Consider the following 20,378-nt stretch of genomic DNA (forward strand, 5'->3'; position numbering starts at 1 on the left):
TACTGTAAAACATTTGTTATGAATTATTGGTAAAGAAAGGACTAATTTTTGTCTGTTTAGAATTTTTTCCTGAATTTAGTTGCTTATTATTATGCCTTAAAGTATCCTTAATTAAAGTCAACATAAATTGTAGAGCATCTTTTGGGTTTGGAATAATGAGGAACTACTGAGTTTTTCTTAAAACTTTCTGTAAAATAATGTTTAGGCTCTGCATAAAAAGTACTCAAATGTGCATTGTACCTAAGGAACATAAAAGTTTTCTAAGAGTTTTCTTGATTTCCTTAAGTTGAAATAGACTTGAAGAATAGATTGTTCTGGCTTTTGTCCAGTGATAAGTAACTAACTTTGCAGAATCAATGTTTAGTAAATCACTGGAACATTTGCTAATAAGATGGTAGAATAAATTAGTTTTTAATTGAGTTACATAGAATTTTAATCAAATGCATGTGCTTATGTTCTTTCTTGATGGATTTGGATATTTCAATCAAATTGGATTTTTTCAACTTCATTTCCAGTAATGAAGTAAAGATTTTTTTTTATCCGTTAAATTAGATACTGACACATCTTATTTTTGTGTTTCAAAGGAAAACACAAAATACAAAAGTCATAATAGTTTGAGATTTAGTACTACAGCACAACTTCTTCAGATTTTAACTTGAAAGATCCTTAAACACTTCATTTCCCACACTGTAAAAACCAGACAGACTTCTTTGTAACCTCTTTTCTATTAATCGGCAGCTCTGAGTCTTTAGCATAGTTAATTTTTATTTTCCTTTACTACTTTTGATCTGGATATAGAGGCTGGTGAGGCATAGAAGGACTATAAAAGCACCTGGTCTGCTTGGGAAATAGTTTTTCTCTACGTAGGGAATACAAGATGTTTTTATCAGGGAATTTCTGATACTGTGGACTTGTTATGTAGGTCACTAGATGGAAATTTTGTTGGCTCTTGAGAATGTCAGTTGCTGTGGAATAATCATTATAATATCGCAGAGTAGGTGCAAATATTAGTATATAGAGAGCAGTTTCCCCTCAATACATTTGTTTCTGCTTCAACACTTTCAGTAACAAAAATCCTCTCATACAGTCTCCCAACATACGCTGTCCATCTCCATTTTTAAGGGTGTGTGTTTTGGTCATCTTCTCAAAGAAAGGCAACAACTGTCTGATAAACCAGCAAGATCCTGTAGCGTTTTGTACGTGCTGAAAACTTGAAGCTTGGAAGATTAGCAAACTAAGGGACTGTGAGTGATGAGAGAGTGTGCAACATGTGTGTAACTGGTTGGAACTTAAACACCTGAGCTCCACTAATAATTCTTGGCTTTTAATGAATATTGTTAAGTTGTATCCTTGCTGGTTCCCTCCATTGTTCCTAAAGTGTAGAAGATTCTAGGTGGTGCATAAGATGCTCCTGTGTTTTGTTGTGTCGGAAAACACTTTCCTCTGGAGGTTGTTTCTTTACTTCTAATTTCGAGCTGAGGAAGATTTGAGAACATCAAAACAAAACTTAGTTAAGCTTGGTTAAAAAACCCCAGTAAAACAATTATGAAATACCACGAGCGAAAATGTTATATTAGAAAAATATATTGAGTAGAGAGAGATATTAATTGTTGTGGAAGGAAAGGCTGACTTCATTTGGTTGCTTTTTCTGTGTTGTTGATGTAGAAGTTGTTAGCCTTAGCATAGGCAGCTTCTGCTTAATTTTTAATATGATCTCTCCTTTCAATATGTGTGAGCTTAGGTACGTTCCAAGCAGAGCAGTCTTAAATTGGTCAAATAGATTTCTGAACGACTGCTGTTTCTTTACTAGCAGCTCTCTGGGGGTAAGGTGAATCCTACAGTACTAGACAAATGCAGAGTGAAAAAAAGCTCTCAGAAATTAAAGGAAAATATTCTTAGCTTTGTCTTGGTACAATTGTTAGAGCAAGCAGTATTCTTGCACACGAGTTATTTGAAGGGAAGCACAAGGCAATAAAGAGTGTGATTGGGTGAGTGCGTGAGGCAAAGAACATGAGAAATGTTGAGGCAGATGTTGAGTGTTTTTGAATTTGTCAGATGTGTCGTTCTGATAATTCTGTTTGATAGTCTAGATGGCCTGACAGGTAAGAGAAGCAGTAGCGGCAGGTACAGCTGGATTCTGACAAAACTTTTGCGACTGGTCAAGTTACTCTGTGTTGTGTTCCTGAGTTGTAGTCTTACTGGTCACTACTCCATCTCTGACAAGAGTCAGAATTATTTTTTCCTATGAGTTCTGAGCTAGGACTTTAAGGTGATTGTCTGAGGAACTGAATACTGACAGTGATCCATCGATAGAAAAACTAGGGGATCACTTGTTAAAGTAATGATTGGCTTAATTTGAGATAATTGATTACTGCAAGTCAATTAAGATTGCACCTCAGGTGGGATCCTGCAGAATTCTCCTTCATCTTGGATCTCTAACACATTCAATATTGGATATCAGAAAAAAATTCTTTCCAGAGAGAGTAATCAGGCATTGGAATGGCCTGCCCAGAGAGGTGGTGGATTCCCCATCCCTGGAGGTTTCTAAACTGAGATTGGACGTGGCGCTGAGTGCCATGATCTGGTAAAGGAACTGGAGTTGGACCAAGGGTTGGACTTGATGATCTCGGAATTCTTTTCCAACCCAATCGATTCTATGATTCTATGATTCAAAAAAAACTTGGTTGGTAGGGTAAAAAGTGTGTTTAAAAAAATATCAAATACCTCTGAAGACAGAATTAAAGTTCAAAACTGTGTTGAAATTACTGTGCCTAAAGTCAACCATGTGGAATTTATTACAAAAATGTAGAGCCCTGTTGTTGTAGACTGGCGTAAGAGTTGTATATGAAACAAAAATAGTGAAAATGAGCGAGGGCGAGGTAATGGAGAAGCATATTTGGGGTCTGTGAATGTTGAAACAAACATAAGAACTGAATTTTGGGGAGAGGGAAAGAAGCAGCCTGGGATGTGCTAAAGAAGAATGTGGTTTGTAAGATAGAATTTTCTGACTAACTTAACCTTGTTGAAGTCTCAGTTGAAGTTGCCTTGCCTTGCCTAAGCATCCTACTTTTAGAAATTAACAAATTGGAGGGTCCAAGAGACATAATGAGAAGGAACAGAGATTTGGAAGGAATAGCTATCCAAAAAGTTTCAAAATGTTAATACATTTATTTTAGAAAGAAAAGACAGCATTGAGCTGCCTTGGAACAATTTATGAAAGCTCTGGAGAAGGTACTGGCTTAACATTTAACATAATGTGTTGCAGTTTAAATCAGTGATTTCTTAACTAGAAGTTCTAAATAGTGTTCAAACAACATGAATAAAGTTGCACACTTGAGAGTAATTCAGATTCTTCCTTTTTTTCTTAGGATCTTGTATTGCTCTATTTTTTTAATCCAAATTAGCTTACTATTTGTTTATTCTTTTAATCATCATCCAAATTCATAAAACATTAGAGGCTGCTGGTTTTTTGGGGTTATGAAGAATATAATAATAATCAGCTTGTGTCTTGGTTAAAAGATTGATTTAAACCAAGTTTGCAATATTATTTTAGCATTACTGGTAGAATGGCATAGATAGCTAAAGGTTTAGTGTGCAGGAAGTGTGGCTTTGGAGACAGTCACGTAAGATGCTGTATAATTCTGATATTAAACATGGTATGTGTAGCGTGTAAGATTGTAATAATATTTCAAAGATGAGTGTTATTGCTTGTAGCTATACATTGCTTTATGTAGTCTTACTGAACGTTCCTTAATTTCTTCTGATTCACAGTTTTTGTGTGTGTTCATAAGTTCCTTTAGTCTTTATTCCACCCTGCACACACCCCACACGCCCCTCCAGCTGATTCACATTTCTTTGTTTTCTGAGCTTACAATACTAAGTAACTTTGGGAGGGTATATTCCCTATGAGTAGTTTAGTCACTGTGAAATATGGTTATTTTTGTTGAAGAACTTTAATTTGCTTCTGTTCATAATTTCTGCGCACTCCTAAATCACTTCTGGTCTTTGCAGTTTTAGAAGGATTTCAGATATGTTGAATTGTAGTACTCAAACCCAATTTTAATTAGCTGAGGAAATGAAAACCAACAACTTATTCACAATTCAATTGAATAGCTTTGTTTACCAGGATCTAAAATATTCAGACTTCTGTTCTTACTACAGAGTTCCTGTTCTTTTAAAATCTTCTTTGAATTTAATGTTCAGTCTGGAATTTCTTAGTTTTGGGTGTTGCACTGCAGTTGTCACAGGGTACTGCTGTATGTTTTCAATACTGCCATCACTTAGTGCCTTTTTTTATTTATGTCATAATTTCCAGAGTATTTGGTTGAAACTAATGAAAGGGGAAAAACCCCTTGGAAAAAAAAGTAGGAAATACGTATGGTGGTATTACTGTGTTAAGCATAGGCAGAGGGCTGTCTGCTACAGGTAGCCAATTAAATGTGAAATACTTGCTTTATTTGTATGTACAACTGAGTAAATTATACAGCTTACAAATAGTGGTGGTGCTTGTGTTGTGTTTGTATGTATACATTTATTTTTATATATGCATATTTTATATTTATGTGTGTGTATATATACACGTGTGTGTATGTGACAATACAGTGTTTTTGAGAAATGTTGCCCATAAAATCTAAAGTGAGAATTTAAGAAGCCCCATTTTGGTTTTTTGAAGGAAATGCTGTGGCAGGGTAGATAAAGAAAGGTTTCTCTAGGTGTGCTTCCCAGATTGAGCCCACCCGAACAGCATGGAATGGTGACAAAGAGCATTTTCTGCAGGTTCCTGAGCTGTGGGCAGGGAGCAGTAAAACACTGAGCATAGAGGCCCTTCCTGAAGGTCCTGTGTCATTGTGGGACTGGACCTACACACCTGGCACCTGAGCAGTCCCACCACACAGAAGTTGTGTGAATGTCTGGTCATGCAACCAGACTCTCTGTGTTTCCATGGCATGATGCACATTGTTGGCCTGTACATGAGCGTATCTGGGCATGTTAGTGCTGAGAGAGAGTGGTTTGTAGTTTCTCTGACAGAATCATACATTTTAATGAGGAAAATAGGAATACCACTGCTGTAGACTGTCTAATGTTATGTTTAAAAGACCTAGTTTCACCTGAAACCTGTACCCCCCAAAGCTGGAGTCACATATATATCTGATACATGAAAACAGTACTTGCCTAATTCTTCAGCCTCAGGTATGAACACTGTGGTGTTCTAAACCATTAAACACTTGATACTTTTAGAGACAGAAATACATCTTGTAAAATTTTATATTAATTTTGTTTACTTGCTTTTATAGAAATATTTTTTTTTTTCAGTTTAACTTTGTTGGAAGAATCCTTGGGCCCAGAGGACTAACTGCTAAACAGCTTGAGGCAGAAACAGGATGCAAGATAATGGTCCGGGGGAAGGGCTCAATGAGGGACAAAAAGAAGGTAAGCTCTTGAAGGGTAGCATAGTTTCAGATGCATAGTTCTGCTTTCTCATGGAGGGTAAGCTCCTGTCTCTCATTCTTACTTGTTGTGTTGTCACTGTATGCTTTTTCATTGTCTGGTGTCTTTTACAGACCTAGTAAATAACACACGCTATCTTGAAGTTAAATGTGTGTGTGCTCCGTATTGTTGCAATTGGGAGTCTAGCAATTATAAAGTATTTTTCTGTAATAAGTGCCTTATGATTGTTTCAGGTAAAGGTAAAAATTGAATTTAAATGTATTTTTCTAAGAAAGAGTTGTTAGCCTCAAAGGTGTTACTAATAATTTTCTTGTACTGAATTACAAGAGTAGTGGTTTGTGCAAGTATAGTGTGGATTGAAGAAAAAAAAGAAAAGTTTAATGTATTTCTGTCAGTGAATCTGGTCTGAATGAACCAAAAGGCACTGTGTTTCTGGTTTTGTGTTGTGTTTAGGTGGAGTTGCAGTGTAATTAGGGCTGTTCCTTGCCTTGTCCTGTAATGTGCCTGCTCTGCCCATATAAATAGGGAAACTGCATTATGGAGCCATCCTGAACATCAGGTTGTTCTCTTGGTAACTGTTTTTCTAGGTTTATTTTCTACCTATTTCCAATTTGAAATATGCACTCAACAGTGTTCTTTACCTCTTTGTTCCCAGAAGTATTTTTTTCTTTTGGTTCTCTTAGAAACACTTCCCCCTCTTTTCCTTATCTGTTCAGCCACATAGTGCATTCTATTGATACATGTGACACATTAAAATTACAATAGATAGCAAATGTCTACCCAGTTCAAGGCTTCCTTCCAGATCTTATCACTATCACTTTGAAATTTCATTTGATGCCTCTTGTTTTTGTAATATGCTGTAACACTGTCATCACCCTTTCTCTTATTCTACCTATGGCTATTTTGAATTTTGAGATTTCCAGTTTCTGAGCAAAGATCTAGTCTAACCTAGAGAGGTTTTGGTTATCTAGGTTCTGTAGAAGTAAGACAGTCTGACTATCTGTGTTTTTGTTAAAGCTGTAACAATCTTCATTCTTTTAATGCCTTTCATAATAGGTTGCACTGAAGATGTGGGACCAGCTAGCAATCACGTTCAGTTTCTACAGCATCAGCAGGGCAGGCACTTAGGCACCACCAGTCTGTGTAGCACATGTCCATGCATTACTCTCCACTGCCAGCTGGGATAACAGCACCTTCTCTGCAGTGTTACATGTTCTCACCTTGTCTGTTCAACCTTCATGTATGTCTTGGAGTTGGTGCAGTGCCTGTTACAGAATCACAGAATGGTGGAGGTTGGAGGGACTTCTGGAGGTTCCTCTCTTCCAGCAGTGTTGCTGATGAGCATGTCCAGGTGGCTGTTACGTTTAGAGTCCTGCCACCGCTGTGCTTCAGAACCTGTCCTGTCCTGTGCTCTTTAGATAGCTTGGGCAGGTTTACTGTCTGGGGAAGTGGTGTTTTTGGACTGATTGCCTTCACCTTCCATGGGTTTTTTTGTTACTATTATTTTTTTGTCTGTTTGGAAGAAACTAGGCAGTGGGAGTTACTGACTTTTGTATTTAAGAAAAACCTTAGAGAAGATGAGTCCTTCTGTGTGAGTCGCCTGTTTCTTTCAAAGTTTAATAAGGAAAGAAAGCTTATCGTCAACAAGGGACAAGTATGGCAGATCAGCTGGAACCTCATATACATTAAAAACTACAAATTCATTCAGCCAGCACTTGAATGTCCATTACATCACCTAAGCTGGTAGTCTCATATTTTTGGAGCACAGAGTACTTGGTCACTTAATGAGATAATACTGCAGTTAGTGTTGAATGTATTTGAGTGATATCGTAGTAGAGTATGTTCGAATACCAAATAATATGATACTGGTTGTAAACCAGTTTCAAATACCAAATAATTTTCTTTATAAAACTGACTTTTGTGCCATTCATTCCTAATCTTTCTAAAGTTCTTTTGCACTCCCAAGGTGATTTGTATTGGTTGTTAGTTTATATTTTTCAGAATGGACTTTTTGGTGCTCTATCTTTGTTGATGCTGTAGGAAGAATTTCACGATCCTTGATTATGATGCAGATTGTGATGCACACCAGTAAGAAATTTCTTGTAAAAATAAAGATTTGGAAGCTGTATTTAAAACATGGTGATCAAAACCAGATTAAAGTAAGAATGAGTGATATCTGTCAGTTTGGGGCATAAGTACCTTTCTTGCTTTTCCTTCTTTTCCTGATAAATTACACTTAGAGATGAACTTCTCAGTCTTGCAGTGCAACTTTCTTGATGGTCTGTGCCATTTAATGATAACTACCTTTTTTTTTCATTTTCTCAAAAGGCTTCTCTCTTTGCAGGTTGTACTTCAAAATGCTAGTTCACTTCCAAGTTTAAATACAGAGGTAATAGTATTTTTTCCATGAAAGTTTACACTAGTTCTTTTTTTAAACCGTTCCTTCATTTAGAGTCAACATTGGTTAGAAAAGTCCATATTTGAGATTTCTCCAGTTTTTCACTGAATTGTTCTTGAAACTTGCTGACAAATTTCCCTCAGAAAGCAAGGGAAATCCTCAAATTGTTTATATCTGAGGCTCCGCTGGTAATCAGAACATCTCCCTAGGCAGCTTTTGACAGATTTAAAATCAAAACCTTAATTACTGAGAATATTTTGATTAGAGCCTGGGGGTGCTTGATGGAGATTATTGGGAAGAGGAGAGGGGTTTGCAGGCATCCATCAAAAGCTAGTGAATATGTAACTTTAATAAAGACCAAGTCATTTGGTACTGAGGAAAACTAGTAACTTACACACAAGTTAAAGAATACTCATTAGTAGAAGTGAAGACTGTCCAATGATGGGTAGGAAAACTGTATTTTTTTACATCTCCCTTGCCTTATGTAAGTTCTGCAAAACAGATGTTGACGCACCTTGGGAAGTCAGCCCTGTGCTCTTTAACACACTTAACACATTATCTCACTTAGAGGGGTATGAAACTTTGCAGCATCAGGCTGCTGGCTCGTGGCAGTCTTAGTCAACTGCATTATTTCCCATTTCTTCCTACTTTTAGACAAGAATCTCTTCTAGAACAGTGCATGATGAGAGTGCATTATTCATTCTTACTTAATGAGGAAGCATCTCATTATGTATGATACACAGAATTTTTTCCTTAGAATTGGTTATTTTGTATGGAAAGGCAGGCAGCTATGCAATTCTGAATTTGAAGGACTCTGTGCCTTCATCCACTGTAGCAGCTTCCATTCTGTTGCACTTTATTTCATATTAGGTCATTTGAACTGATTTGTGGTTTCTGACCTACAGCTTACTCGTTCTTACATCCCTGTTCACTTTGAAAGCTGAAGTTACATATGGTTTCATAAAAGACAAGCTCGCAGTTAGTACCAGTCTTGACCTTTGGCTTGTGTAGAGTGGTTACGGTAAATAGATAATTCCAGTTCTTTGAACTTTCTGATTTTCTGTTTTTATAGTAAGGCTGAAAAGGAATTAGAAGCCCCCTGTCCTTTGTACATGCACAAAGTTTGAGGGAAAATTTTCAGAGGGGAAAAACTTAGCTGTCTTGTGGTCAGGATATTTTACTGAATTTACGTACTGTATAGTATTATAGATTTGTAATATTTTAATGGCTTTTAGTCTTTGAAGTGTCATCTGATACACTTTGATTTCCAATGGAAAGTCTTCAGCATTTGGTTTAGATAATAAAGTGATGTTAGATCATATATATACTTTGTCGTGTGTCTTGTTAAAGAAGCTCTGTTATTGCTACCCTATTTGTAAGATGTTTAAGTTTTTATATTTGAGATGTTGAGATGCAAAGTATTTAGCATATGGTAGCCAGTGGTGAAGCTGTTCTGTGTTTCAAAATCGAAGTTTGACCATCCATCATTGTTCTTATGCTCTGGGAATAAATTGCTTGGCTCAGTCCTGTGGCTTCTAAAAAGTGCCTCTGCACACAAGCATGCTGATGGTGTCTGACAGCTTCATGTATCTGTGGTGACAAATCATGGCCACAGTTTAAAATGGCAATTTAGAAAAATTCTGTCACTCATTGTGAGGGTGGGGTTTTGACTATTTGTTAATACCCTTAAGAATTTCAGGGAAAAAATTGCTTTAAGTGACTGGGACATTGACATGTGAAAGTGAAAAGCAATTCCACACACATGACTAGAATGACTGTACTGTTACTTAAAAAAATAAATTTAAAATAATCCCTTTCTGACAATGCTGGTGGAGTTTCTGCAGGTCAGATGCTTACTTTTACGTTTAGAACTATAACTAGCAGAATCCCTTGTCAATATCCATTGTTAAGGGTGCTGGTTACGAAAATTGACTTCTAGTTAGTGGAAGCCAAGTGAGACAGTGCAGAGTAGCAGTTCAGCATGTTTGATATGCTGAATTCTGCTTTGTTAATTTCTGTTGCAAATCACAGCTACAACTTGTGTATGTAAGAGAGTTACATTCACTTTTAATTGCTATCAACTTCTGTGACTATACATTAAAAGTTACTGTATGAGCAGGCTCCTTAGCTAAGATTGATATGTCTTATACAGCATGTGTTATAAACTTGGAATAGAAAATTACTTAAATCATTGAGAAGGAAGTGTTTAAGATGCTATCCTGGTAGCAATTAACTTCAGCATCCAGTATGTTCTACAGTCAAATTTCCTCTAAACACGCTTTCTTGTAAGTATGCATGTCTTTGTTAAGTTTGATTTCTCGAATTGATTGATCGGGCTTGGGAGACTTTCTTCATACTTAATTTTTGACCACTGTAGTATTTGGCCTTTTTTTAAACTAACTCTAAACAAAATCCCACATATTAATATAAACTTAAATGTTTACTGTGTCACAATTGCTATTTTAATAAACAGTGAAAAATGCATCATATTAAGCTGTATGAGAATTTGTATGCAGCTATGTGAAGAAAAATGCTCTAGCTTAGAATCCAAACGTATTTAAGGGTATACTTGGTGTTGATACCACTTTGTCTTCCTAGAGGTTCATTGTAAAACATAAGATGTAATGAAATCATTTCTAGTGGCTTGTAAGCTACAGTTTTTTTCAGTAGTGAGTACTTCAGAAAATAGGCTTTTCTGTTCCAATTTCAAAGCCTTCATTGCATTTGTAACCACTTATTTTGAATGCAGCCAAAAACAGCTGAATTTTATTATTACTATTTTTATTAAAGAATTGTTGAAGCATGGCCTTTTTCCCTTTTCACTGACAAAAACCATGTCTCTTGGGTTATATTGCTGGTAATATTTGAGCAGTGACCCTTTCAAGAGGTAAGAGTTTACACTGTTAGCTAATAGCATAAACAAAGAAAAAATCTTCACAGAAAAAAAATCCCTTTACAAGTAACTGATTTAATAACACAAATAAATGCTAAGGACTGTCTAGTAGAAACTGTACTTCAAAGAATTAAAAATGCAGCCATATTGAAGGTAATAGATATTATTTCTTGAATTACCCTTGACTGAAGGCTGACTCCTTTTAAGCCTGTTCATGGGCATTTTGTAGTCCAGAATTTCTGGAGTATTATCTTTGAAATCTTAACCTGCACACATCTTTAAGTAAAAAAATGTTCAGTTCACATTGGCAACAGTGAAGAATGCAGACACAATTAGCATAGTTATGTATGGGAATGTGAATTTTACAAGAAAAGAACATTTTTCCTGAAGTTTTATGTAGGATTTGACAAACACTTCTTATTTGAAGTAATTTATTGCAAAAGTATTTTCATAGCTGCCAGGGGAATGCTCTTACTTTCAAGAGCAGAGTGATTTTCTTTGGAAAAAAGAAATAGGTGCCAGAGGACCTTAAAAATTACTGCAAGGCAGTATGAGTCTTTCAGAAAATATTATTAATATGCATTTGATGCAATGCATCTTTTAGATGGTTTATTTTATACATACCTTTGCTCTTTATTGCCCACTTACTAAATATATCCAGTATATATTGCATATATGTCTGCATGAGCTCAATACAAAGTTGCAGCTTGGAGCAGATTTTAACACTCTTAAGACATGGGTTTTCCTCTGTAATGTGAAAGAAACTGGAGCCTTTGGCTATGATTAACTTTGCTATCAAAACTTGTTTATATGTCATTTTGTTCTGAGCAGTTAAATTGGTTACTGAACTAATTAAACATGAAAATAACTGACTTAAGAAAATACTTCTTTAATGCCATTAAATATTGGAAAGAGTAGACTGGAGAAGTGTAATCAAAGCCCGTGCTAGTTGAAATCAGCTCGTATTATGCTTTCCTTTTATTTTTCTGTCAGTTCCCTGTGAGGAAAAACCTTATGATCAAGAGGCGAGAGATCTAGATTATCTTGAAATTGGAGAAAAGTAGCGTGAAGTGTAGGGGGAAAAGTATATCAAAGGAGTCTTGAATCATTGCCTGAACATCTGTGTATAAACAAGTCTGGTTTATAAATTAAAATGCTGTGTCTGTTGAATGAGAATTGACTCATCTTACTCAGTGCTATGGCAGAAATTGTCTTTTTGCAAAATTACTCCTAAGCTTTTGTTAGGTGGGAAGCACAGAGAGCGTTAATTGTGTTATAGAAGGTTGACTAGGCTACAGCTCACAGCTGTTTTTATCTGGCATTTGAATAGGAGCTTTGAAAGACTTGGGGGACTGCATTCTGAATTGTTTTGGGGTACTGACAAAATTGTCTTCAAACATCTACCTGCATTTTACTTTGTCTAGCAAGGTAGTAATACAAGGTTTAAATAATGAAAATCTGCTGTAACAAAACTTTTTCCATACTTAGCAGAAAAGGATCAGAAACAAGTTACTGAACAAGGGAGACTTTGTTTTAGCAGCGGATGGGCATTCTTACGTACTGTCATACAATTTCTTAAAACTTTAATCTTCTCTTGTAAGGGTAATAGTGTTGAATGTTATCTAATAATACTAAAATGAGGGAGTTAATTTTTCTGATGTTCCACAAATGACAAGTTCAGCGCTATCTTACCATATTCATCGTGTGCTGTGAAGGGTAACTAGTGGGGTTGCAGATTTTACCATCATTCTCTTTTAATACTACCACTAAACTCTTTCTGGAGTTCAGATTTTTCTACCTTGCAACCTAAACCTGTTGGCCTACCCCTCAGTGAATGATTTCATGTTTGTTGCAGGGCTGACTTTTTTTCTAACTTTCTTAAGAATTAATGTTGTGATAATCCTGCTTATCAGAAATTTGTTGAGTGTTTGTTGAGTGTTGTGAAACTTTGCTTGCCAATCTGTGTTGTAAAGACCAGACTTAGTTTGAGATCAGGGGAATTTTCTTGTCCTGCTTGAAAAGTCTGCTTAAGTGTGGGATTGGAGTTACAAGCTGTTGATTCAGGGAGGAAAGCAACATGCCTGTGTGATTCTTGAGTAGTTATCAGTTCTTGACCCTTTTTGTTCTCCATGGTTTTTTGGTAGCTGCTGGCAGGCGGAATACAGGTGGTTGTTTACTGTACTGGATGTGGCTCCTTAGGGTCAGATTTACAATTTGGCTGAGGTTGATAGACTCTTTTGAATGGAGTAAAAGAGTAAACACAAAGTAAGATATCACTATTGCTGAAACCAAATACTTGCATTACTAATTGAACATTTGGAAGATTGAGTTATTTGACTTTCTGCTATTTTATTGTTTTCCAAATAGAGACAAATAATCTGTTGTGTTTCCTTGTGGCAATACTGGATTTCTTGTCAACTGTATGATAACAATCACAAATTGTAGTTCCTAGAAGGACTGAGTGGTTTACAATTTAAATTTGTTTAAATGGTGACAGTTTTTCACTTTCCTTAGGTCTTTTGGCTTAGTATTAGCCTCTGTCATGCCTGGACTTGGGTTGAAGTGGATGTTGTTAATCACGGGTTGCACTTGTGCTATGTATGGCCTACAGAACAGAGTATTAAGCATATGAGTGAAATTCAAGTAGCTGTGTAGGTGCTAATAGGTGTGTGGTGGGGCAGTATCCTTACTTTACAGTTTATCCATCTGTATTTCCAGGAGTTTGTCTTTACACTTTTCAGATACAGAGGGGATTTATTAATAGTTGCACATTTTTGTTAGTTGTTTCTGAGAGTAATTAGCTGCTTCTGTCTGCTAACTATTAATATGTTTTCCTTATCTTTTTGGGCAGTAAAGGTGGAATGTCTTGATAAATGTAGGACTCACTGAAGTGCAGGCACACTGAATATTTCATTAAAAATGCATTTAAAACTGCTAACAATTCTGAAGTGTATTGAGTATCTGCATGGAAAAATGACAGTTTATTCAAATGTTTGTTAAGACCAGGTACACAAACCTGCTTTTCTGTTAGAGAAAGCTTGTTACCCTTGCAGTGTATATGTATATATGTATGTCCAGACTTAGCGAACGCAGATTTGGGCAGGACTCTCCCCACGTGGGTGTGCCCTTCCAGCCTGCGCAGTGGATTTTTTAGGTCAGGCACAGCGTGTGCAGAACTGGCCCCACCGTTTAAGTCCTGAGGTCCATCTGCCACGGCCGAGCGAGCTTGGACAGTGAGAGTGAAGTCCTTGTGACTGTCACAGCAGCTGGTACTAACTGGGGCTGACCCTACTGAGCATCCGAGATGGGATGGGATGGCAGGGAGGCATTGAGCTGCCAGGGGACGGTCCCACTGAGACTCGAACTCAGGACCTTGGGATTCAGAGTCCAGAGTGCTCTCAACTCTTGAGGTAGTAAAATATACCAAACGATGCTTGGAGACTGTTTAACTTAATAGAACCTTTTAATCTGTGTAAATTACCTGGTTTGTTTAAGTGCCACAATGACAACACACAGTATTCATGGTTTCTTGATGCATTTGTTGAATGTAATTTGAATCACAAATCAATTCAGTACTGTTTTCCTACAAGACAACCAAAATTTTGTCCTCTAACCTTAACAGCCTGAAAAGAAGAAAACAGGCTGGTTTTGGGCATTGAAAATCAAGTCTGCAGAACAATGACTACATGCAGACAGTAGCTCACATATGCCTGACAGAATGGATTAACGGGCAGCTGAAGTAACAAGAAAACTCTGGCTGTAGAAAAACATTGGGAATATCAAATTCTTGGTTGGTTTCAGTAGAATGTGTTACCGAATTATGTAGAAAATTTGATGAGAATGGGTGGACTGAGTACAGGAAGGAGATGTCTAGCCAGTATAAAAACATCATGAATTTGGCACAGTTGCTGGGAAACACCAGGATGTTTTCATGTGTGAAAAACTAACATTTTTGAGGAGTGAACATATGCACAGCAGTATAGAGAGTAATCTAAAATAATTCACAGAGCAGTTAGATTTTCATAGCAAAATGTATGGGAGATTTTTTTCATACAGAGTCTTTGTAGGATCATGAATATTTTCTAATGTTTGTGTTTCTTTTGGTTTGAACCTAGGTCAACTTTTTTTTGTGTATGCGAGGGTTTTTTGTTGTTTGTTTGTTTGGATTTTTTTGTCCTCTTTCATGAACTTCTCCCTTGTTTTATAAATTACACTCATTTTCCTTACTGTGACATAAGGTTCCACTTAGTTCTCTGTAGAAATCTTCCCTGGCTGTCTTTTTCTATCTTGGTCCTTGCTTACCTCCTTCTCAGTGGTCATGTGCTTTATGAATTATTATAATAAAAGGAAGGTTAATTTCCATGGTGCTTCATTTATCCTCTGAAAACACAATTACATGACATGAAATTGCACTAAACTGAGTTTTGGTTTCTAGCAACACTATCTCTTTGCATGGTGGTAGCAAATGATATAAACACTGGCAGTTTAAAAATAATGTTGTAACTGGGAGACTTGAGCAATGCAGGCAAAGAAGATTACATGAGGCATAAGAAAATAAAGGCAGACTTCTCATAACTACAAGTTGAAGTTATTTAACATGCATAATACCATCTTAAGGGAAAGAAAAAATCCAACAGCAGAAATGCATAGAAAAAATGTTTTCTGAGATTCAGGATGATTGAATTTGCTCTGTTTACGTGCCTTGAAGTTACTGGAACATGAACTTTGAGTGCTGTAGCATTTGAAGAGGTGTGGAGAATAGATAAGGATGTTGCTCTCAGACTTGACTAGAGGTTTCTGTAGGCAAGTTGTAGGTGTGACATGAAGAATGAGTAAAAAGGAAAGGTTAAGATTAATTGTATCTCAAGTAGAATACTTGATACCTTTTGATTCCTGACAAGTAAAAATAGGCAACGCAATTATGAACAAAACTGTCCTGGCTTGGATGTGTTGTTTTGCACATGTACCAGCAGCATTTTTGCATGCACAAATGGAAGGAATTTTTGTTTAAAAGCAATGAGCTGTCTGTTAATGAGTGCCTTTATCTGGCATGTGGGCAGTGAGTGCATATAACCTAAATGTTTGGATGTAATACTTACATGACTTATGATAATGTTTTTTCTGTGCGTAATAAGTCTGATGCAGGTGTTGCTTTATTCCTGATCTTTTCATACTGTTCTGTGATCATGTGTTGTGGCACAAGGTTGGTATGGCTGTTTCCAATGAGGTTAGCATTGCATGGAGGCAAAAAGGAGTTGGATATTCTGGTGTGAAGTTATTTAATTATTTGGAGGGTGTTTTTACGCATTACTCTCTTTGATATTGATACTGGTATTGTGGTGGTTTTCTTCATAGGATTTTTTAAACACTGTTGATAGAAGGTTATTTTATAAAGAAAGCTTATTCAAGCTTGATAGCAAAATCAGACCCTGGAGTTATAAATGAAAAGCTGAAAGCTGGTCTTCCTGTTCTCTTGTGTTCCCTTGGTATAGTCTTGAGTGTTGTACGTGTCTTGACTCTACAGTCTCGAGCTCTGGGAAAAATTACTCAAATCCTGTCTAAAGCATGGATGTGGTCACCTAGTTCTAGGTATTTTTTCTCTTCAGTCTCCTGTACTTCTCCATGTTAAAATGCAGGTTCGTTTTCTGTCTGTCAGACTTTTAAACTCTAGATGCCACAGCCTGATGCTTTGCCCTAGATAAACGTTTTTCCTTAGTAAGTGTGATTGTGTACCTTCATTTGTTGGTCCTTGATGTTTCTGCTGTGGTGGTACTTAAAGTGTAAGAAGAGAAGTGCTGACAGCGCTGGGACCGTTCTGTGGGATAAAGTTGCTCTTCACTTTAGCAACTGCATGTTGGTCTTGAATAAGAAAACAGTTTTGTGAAAGATGGGTCCCATTGCACAATTAATAACAGCTTTGTCACTGCTTCTGTACTCTTTGGAGTATTTTTATAAATGGTTATCTGGAATGTTCAGTGCTGCAGCCGTACAGAAGCGATTAATGTGTCTCTGGCAATCAGACAGTGCTAAAGGATTGGAATGACAAACCACATTTAGCCAACTGACTGAATCCACCTGAAGTGCCTGACTGTTTCAATGGATTCACTTGACAGAATTATTGGGTAGCCACTTAAGATGCAGAACTATTGATTTCAAATGCCCTGCATATTTACAATCTTACGTATTGTAGAGAATTTAATTTTTAGGTGCTGGAATCTTGGGGGGTATTTGGTTTTAACTAGCTTGCTGAACTCATGAAATATACTACAATACATGGTTTCAAAAACAAAAAGCTAGTAGTTAACACAGAACTTTTAGATTTAAAATTATTTTTTTAGAGAAACATTGAGGGTTTTCTGTCTTTTCTGTCTTGATAATATGTATTGTATTCGGTCTCCATCTAATAAGTAATCTTCAAATGATCGAGCAGTCATTGAAGTGTCTGGGAAATATTTATATTTCAAGTTGACAATGCTGGAACTGAATGAATTAAATTTTGACTGACAAAAGGACCTACATCTTAAATGTGTTGGCTCACACGGACTCAAAACAGCATTAATCAGGAAAGCTCTTAAGCTGTATTACAAACCCAAATAAGTGATAAATTTTAAAGTTACTGATGTGGTTTGAAATATTGGAACTAACCTGAAAGTTAGTATGCAGTGAGGACACAAGGGTATTGCAAATACCCAAATTGCTTTTTGCAGCCTGACTAGCGAAATTTTTCAGTATACAGTCTTTTAAAATATAAGTTCAATTAAGCTTGAAGTGCACCTTTTTGGAATTGTTCATTTGGTAAGAAAAAAGAAAGAAACCCCACAATTCTTCCTATGTAAGAAATCAGATACTTTGACTTTGCCATGTCTTCTGTATACACCTGCACAAACAAATGTTTCAAAGAGGAAAGCACATACTATTGATTATGTGTTTCAGTTCTCTTAAGGAAGTCTGATTCTATTATTTGGTTATTGCAGGCTTCAGACCTATTATTTGTAATCTAATTCAGTGCATGTTTCCTGACTTATGAAGAATCTCTCAGGTAGAATAAAGTCTAACTTGAAAAGAGTCATATTTGGCATATTGCTTGTGTTCCTGTTAAACCCACTTGCTTTTGCAAGTCGGAGTATAAAGTGTAGTGGATTTGATTAGACAGCGCTGTATCACCACTCTTGCCAGATGCAGAAAGTGCCAGGAATCTGGCATTATGAGTATGCTTTTTGGAGCCTGGTGTTTCACAGCAGTAGATACAGGACTTTCCCAGTGTCTTCCTTGGAGAACCATGTAATAGATGAGGAAGTGTTTGCAGGGGCACCCCTGGGAAGGACTGTTCGGGTTCCCCTTTCAGCTGTATTGTTCTGTAGGTTAGGCTGTAGTGGGTAGGAGTTCAAATATGCAGGATATCTTTGCCGCTCAAACAGTTGTTTATAGCAACCCTTAGGGAAGAAGCAACAGAAGGAATGTAAACATTGCATGGGCAAGCTGACAGGCAATGAGTTTTACCTTACTGGCTGGTTAAGTAAGGCTCCTGTATTGCAAGAGGAGGGAAAAAGAAAATCAGGTTGAACGTTTAAAGGGAAAAAAAAAAAGGAAAATTTTAAGACCCTCAAAATGTCAAATAATTTGTCATGCATTCATCTGTTAGCTTATAAATGTCAGTTCTTGTAAAAAGCCTTTCCAGCTTTTTCTTGGATCTGACTTTGTGGAACATTTCAGGGTCTACAGCTGTGTTGCCGAGCTAAAGTGATTTTTTTTCAGGTTTTTAAACAGATCTCTGAATCAGGCATTTCTTGTAATTCTTGCAGCTTTCCTGACCTTGGAAAAGGATCTGTGCTCCTTGAAGGCATCTTGAAGGGTGATTGTTGATCATGGACTCAACTAGGAAAGCATTTTATTTACTCCTGTTACCTGGCTTAAAAGCTCAGCCTGAGGAAAGAACTGTTTCAGCTTTCCTTGCAAGTGTACATTTTTGCACAGCTGACTCATTTAACACAGGATTGCTTTTAGGGACTTTTTTTTTCCTCTCCTGCTAGCTTGGAAGTGATTTTTGTGATATTTTAGAGAAAAAAAACAACCAACCCCTGCCCCCATCCTATTTTATTCTTGCACTGTAGAGTTTTGCAAGAGGAAATCTTCAAACTATCAGTGGCAGACCATAGTTGTGGGTAAAAATATTTTATAACCTAGTCCATATAATTTTGCAGTAGTTCTTTTTCCTGGTCTCTTCAGAGCTGGTGCCAAACATCCTTTCCCACCATTTTAACCAGTGATTAGTGGATCTGAGACTGGGGGCTGCTTCTAGAGGACCAGTGAAATGTCTCCTAGAGAACTGGGCTCATAAATGTGGTCTGATATGCATGAGAAATTCTACGTCTGCATGTGTAGTAGAACATATCTGTGGGCCTTTCTGAAAAAAAAAAAAAAAAAAGAAAAACGAAGCGTCAAAATGGCTATTCCTGTCAAAATTACACTAATTACATAGTTTCCTAGTGAATTGCTTTATACCAACGTATTGTTAATATACAATGAAAAAGTCACTGATAATCAATTATTCAGAATGGATTTTCTATATACATTGACAAATTACTGATACTCAACAATTTAGCAACTTTAGCTGTGACATTTATTACCAACCAATACGTTTGTCATTAAATATATAAACTAATAAGTTTTGATTAATGTGAAGATGCAGTGAGCATCGATACTGATAACAACAGGAAAAATGACCTAAGATGATAGTTAACCACTAACATGTATATATTAAATTAATAGTAAGATCCATTTCATTCCCTGATGAGCTGAGTTCTGAGTAGTGTGCACTTCCATATTTGCTTCTAAAACACTAATAAATGCAATCTGTTGGAATGTTTTTAAGACAATAGCTATTTAATGAATAGCTTGTGTGTGCAGGAGAAAAGAATAAGCTTGATTGCTTACAATCTGACATTTGAAAAAGCATTTTTTTAGATCTCTTGTATTTGCATATCTAATTGCTATGTAATCAAAACTAAGTGAACTGTAGCTACTTGAAACTAAAAAATGAAAGGCAATCATCTTTAGAGGGGGAGATATCCCACTCATATGCAAGACTGTCTGAATATTAGAATTATATTCTTCTTGTGTTTAATTATAGGTGTTTGACTGAGCAGTAAATTTATGCCTCTGTATTAAAGGAGTGAATGTGACCCTGAAACATCAACTTTCCTTTGTTGAAGCAAAGCATTGGCATTGAGAGAACTTAACAGTGTTGTGTATTTTGGTGATAAGGGATTGTGCCAGAATAGCTGTTAATTACCTGCTTTGTTTGATATGGAAAGTAGTGGTTCCACACTTTTCTTCCCACCAGTGACGGTACTCAATTAAAACTTGTATTAAACAGTGATAATGCTCTCGTTTATCTGCTGGAGAAGACGTGATGTGAAGAAAATTAACAGGATATTTTCAGCTATTTGGAGATGACTTTGTTTTTTCATGGATCTAGGGACAATAAAGTTTTGTCTTTTCTGATGTGGTAGTGTGTGGTGGGCTTTGGTTATTTATTTTTTACATCTTTATGACTCTTACTGTCTAATAATAGTGACTATAGTGGAATTGAAAAATACAACTTCAGTGTAGTAATTAGAAATTTGGCAGATCCTTGCT

At 36.5% G+C, this 20,378-nt stretch overlaps 1 protein-coding gene across 6 annotated transcripts in view; it reads left to right on the top strand.

The window, feature by feature from the left end:
• QKI (QKI, KH domain containing RNA binding) overlaps nt 1–20,378 on the top strand; it is a 155,860-nt gene that overhangs the window by 60,364 nt on the left and 75,118 nt on the right. For all 6 annotated transcript variants that reach the window (XM_071549423.1, XM_071549424.1, XM_071549425.1 and 3 more), the window contains exon 3: nt 5,314–5,430. In XM_071549423.1, the coding sequence (XP_071405524.1) occupies nt 5,314–5,430 (117 nt within the window). The remainder of the gene's footprint in view (nt 1–5,313; nt 5,431–20,378) is intronic.

The sequence above is a fragment of the Pithys albifrons genome, chromosome 2 (genome assembly GCF_047495875.1).
Source record: "Pithys albifrons albifrons isolate INPA30051 chromosome 2, PitAlb_v1, whole genome shotgun sequence".
Classification (NCBI taxonomy): Eukaryota; Metazoa; Chordata; class Aves; order Passeriformes; family Thamnophilidae; genus Pithys; species Pithys albifrons.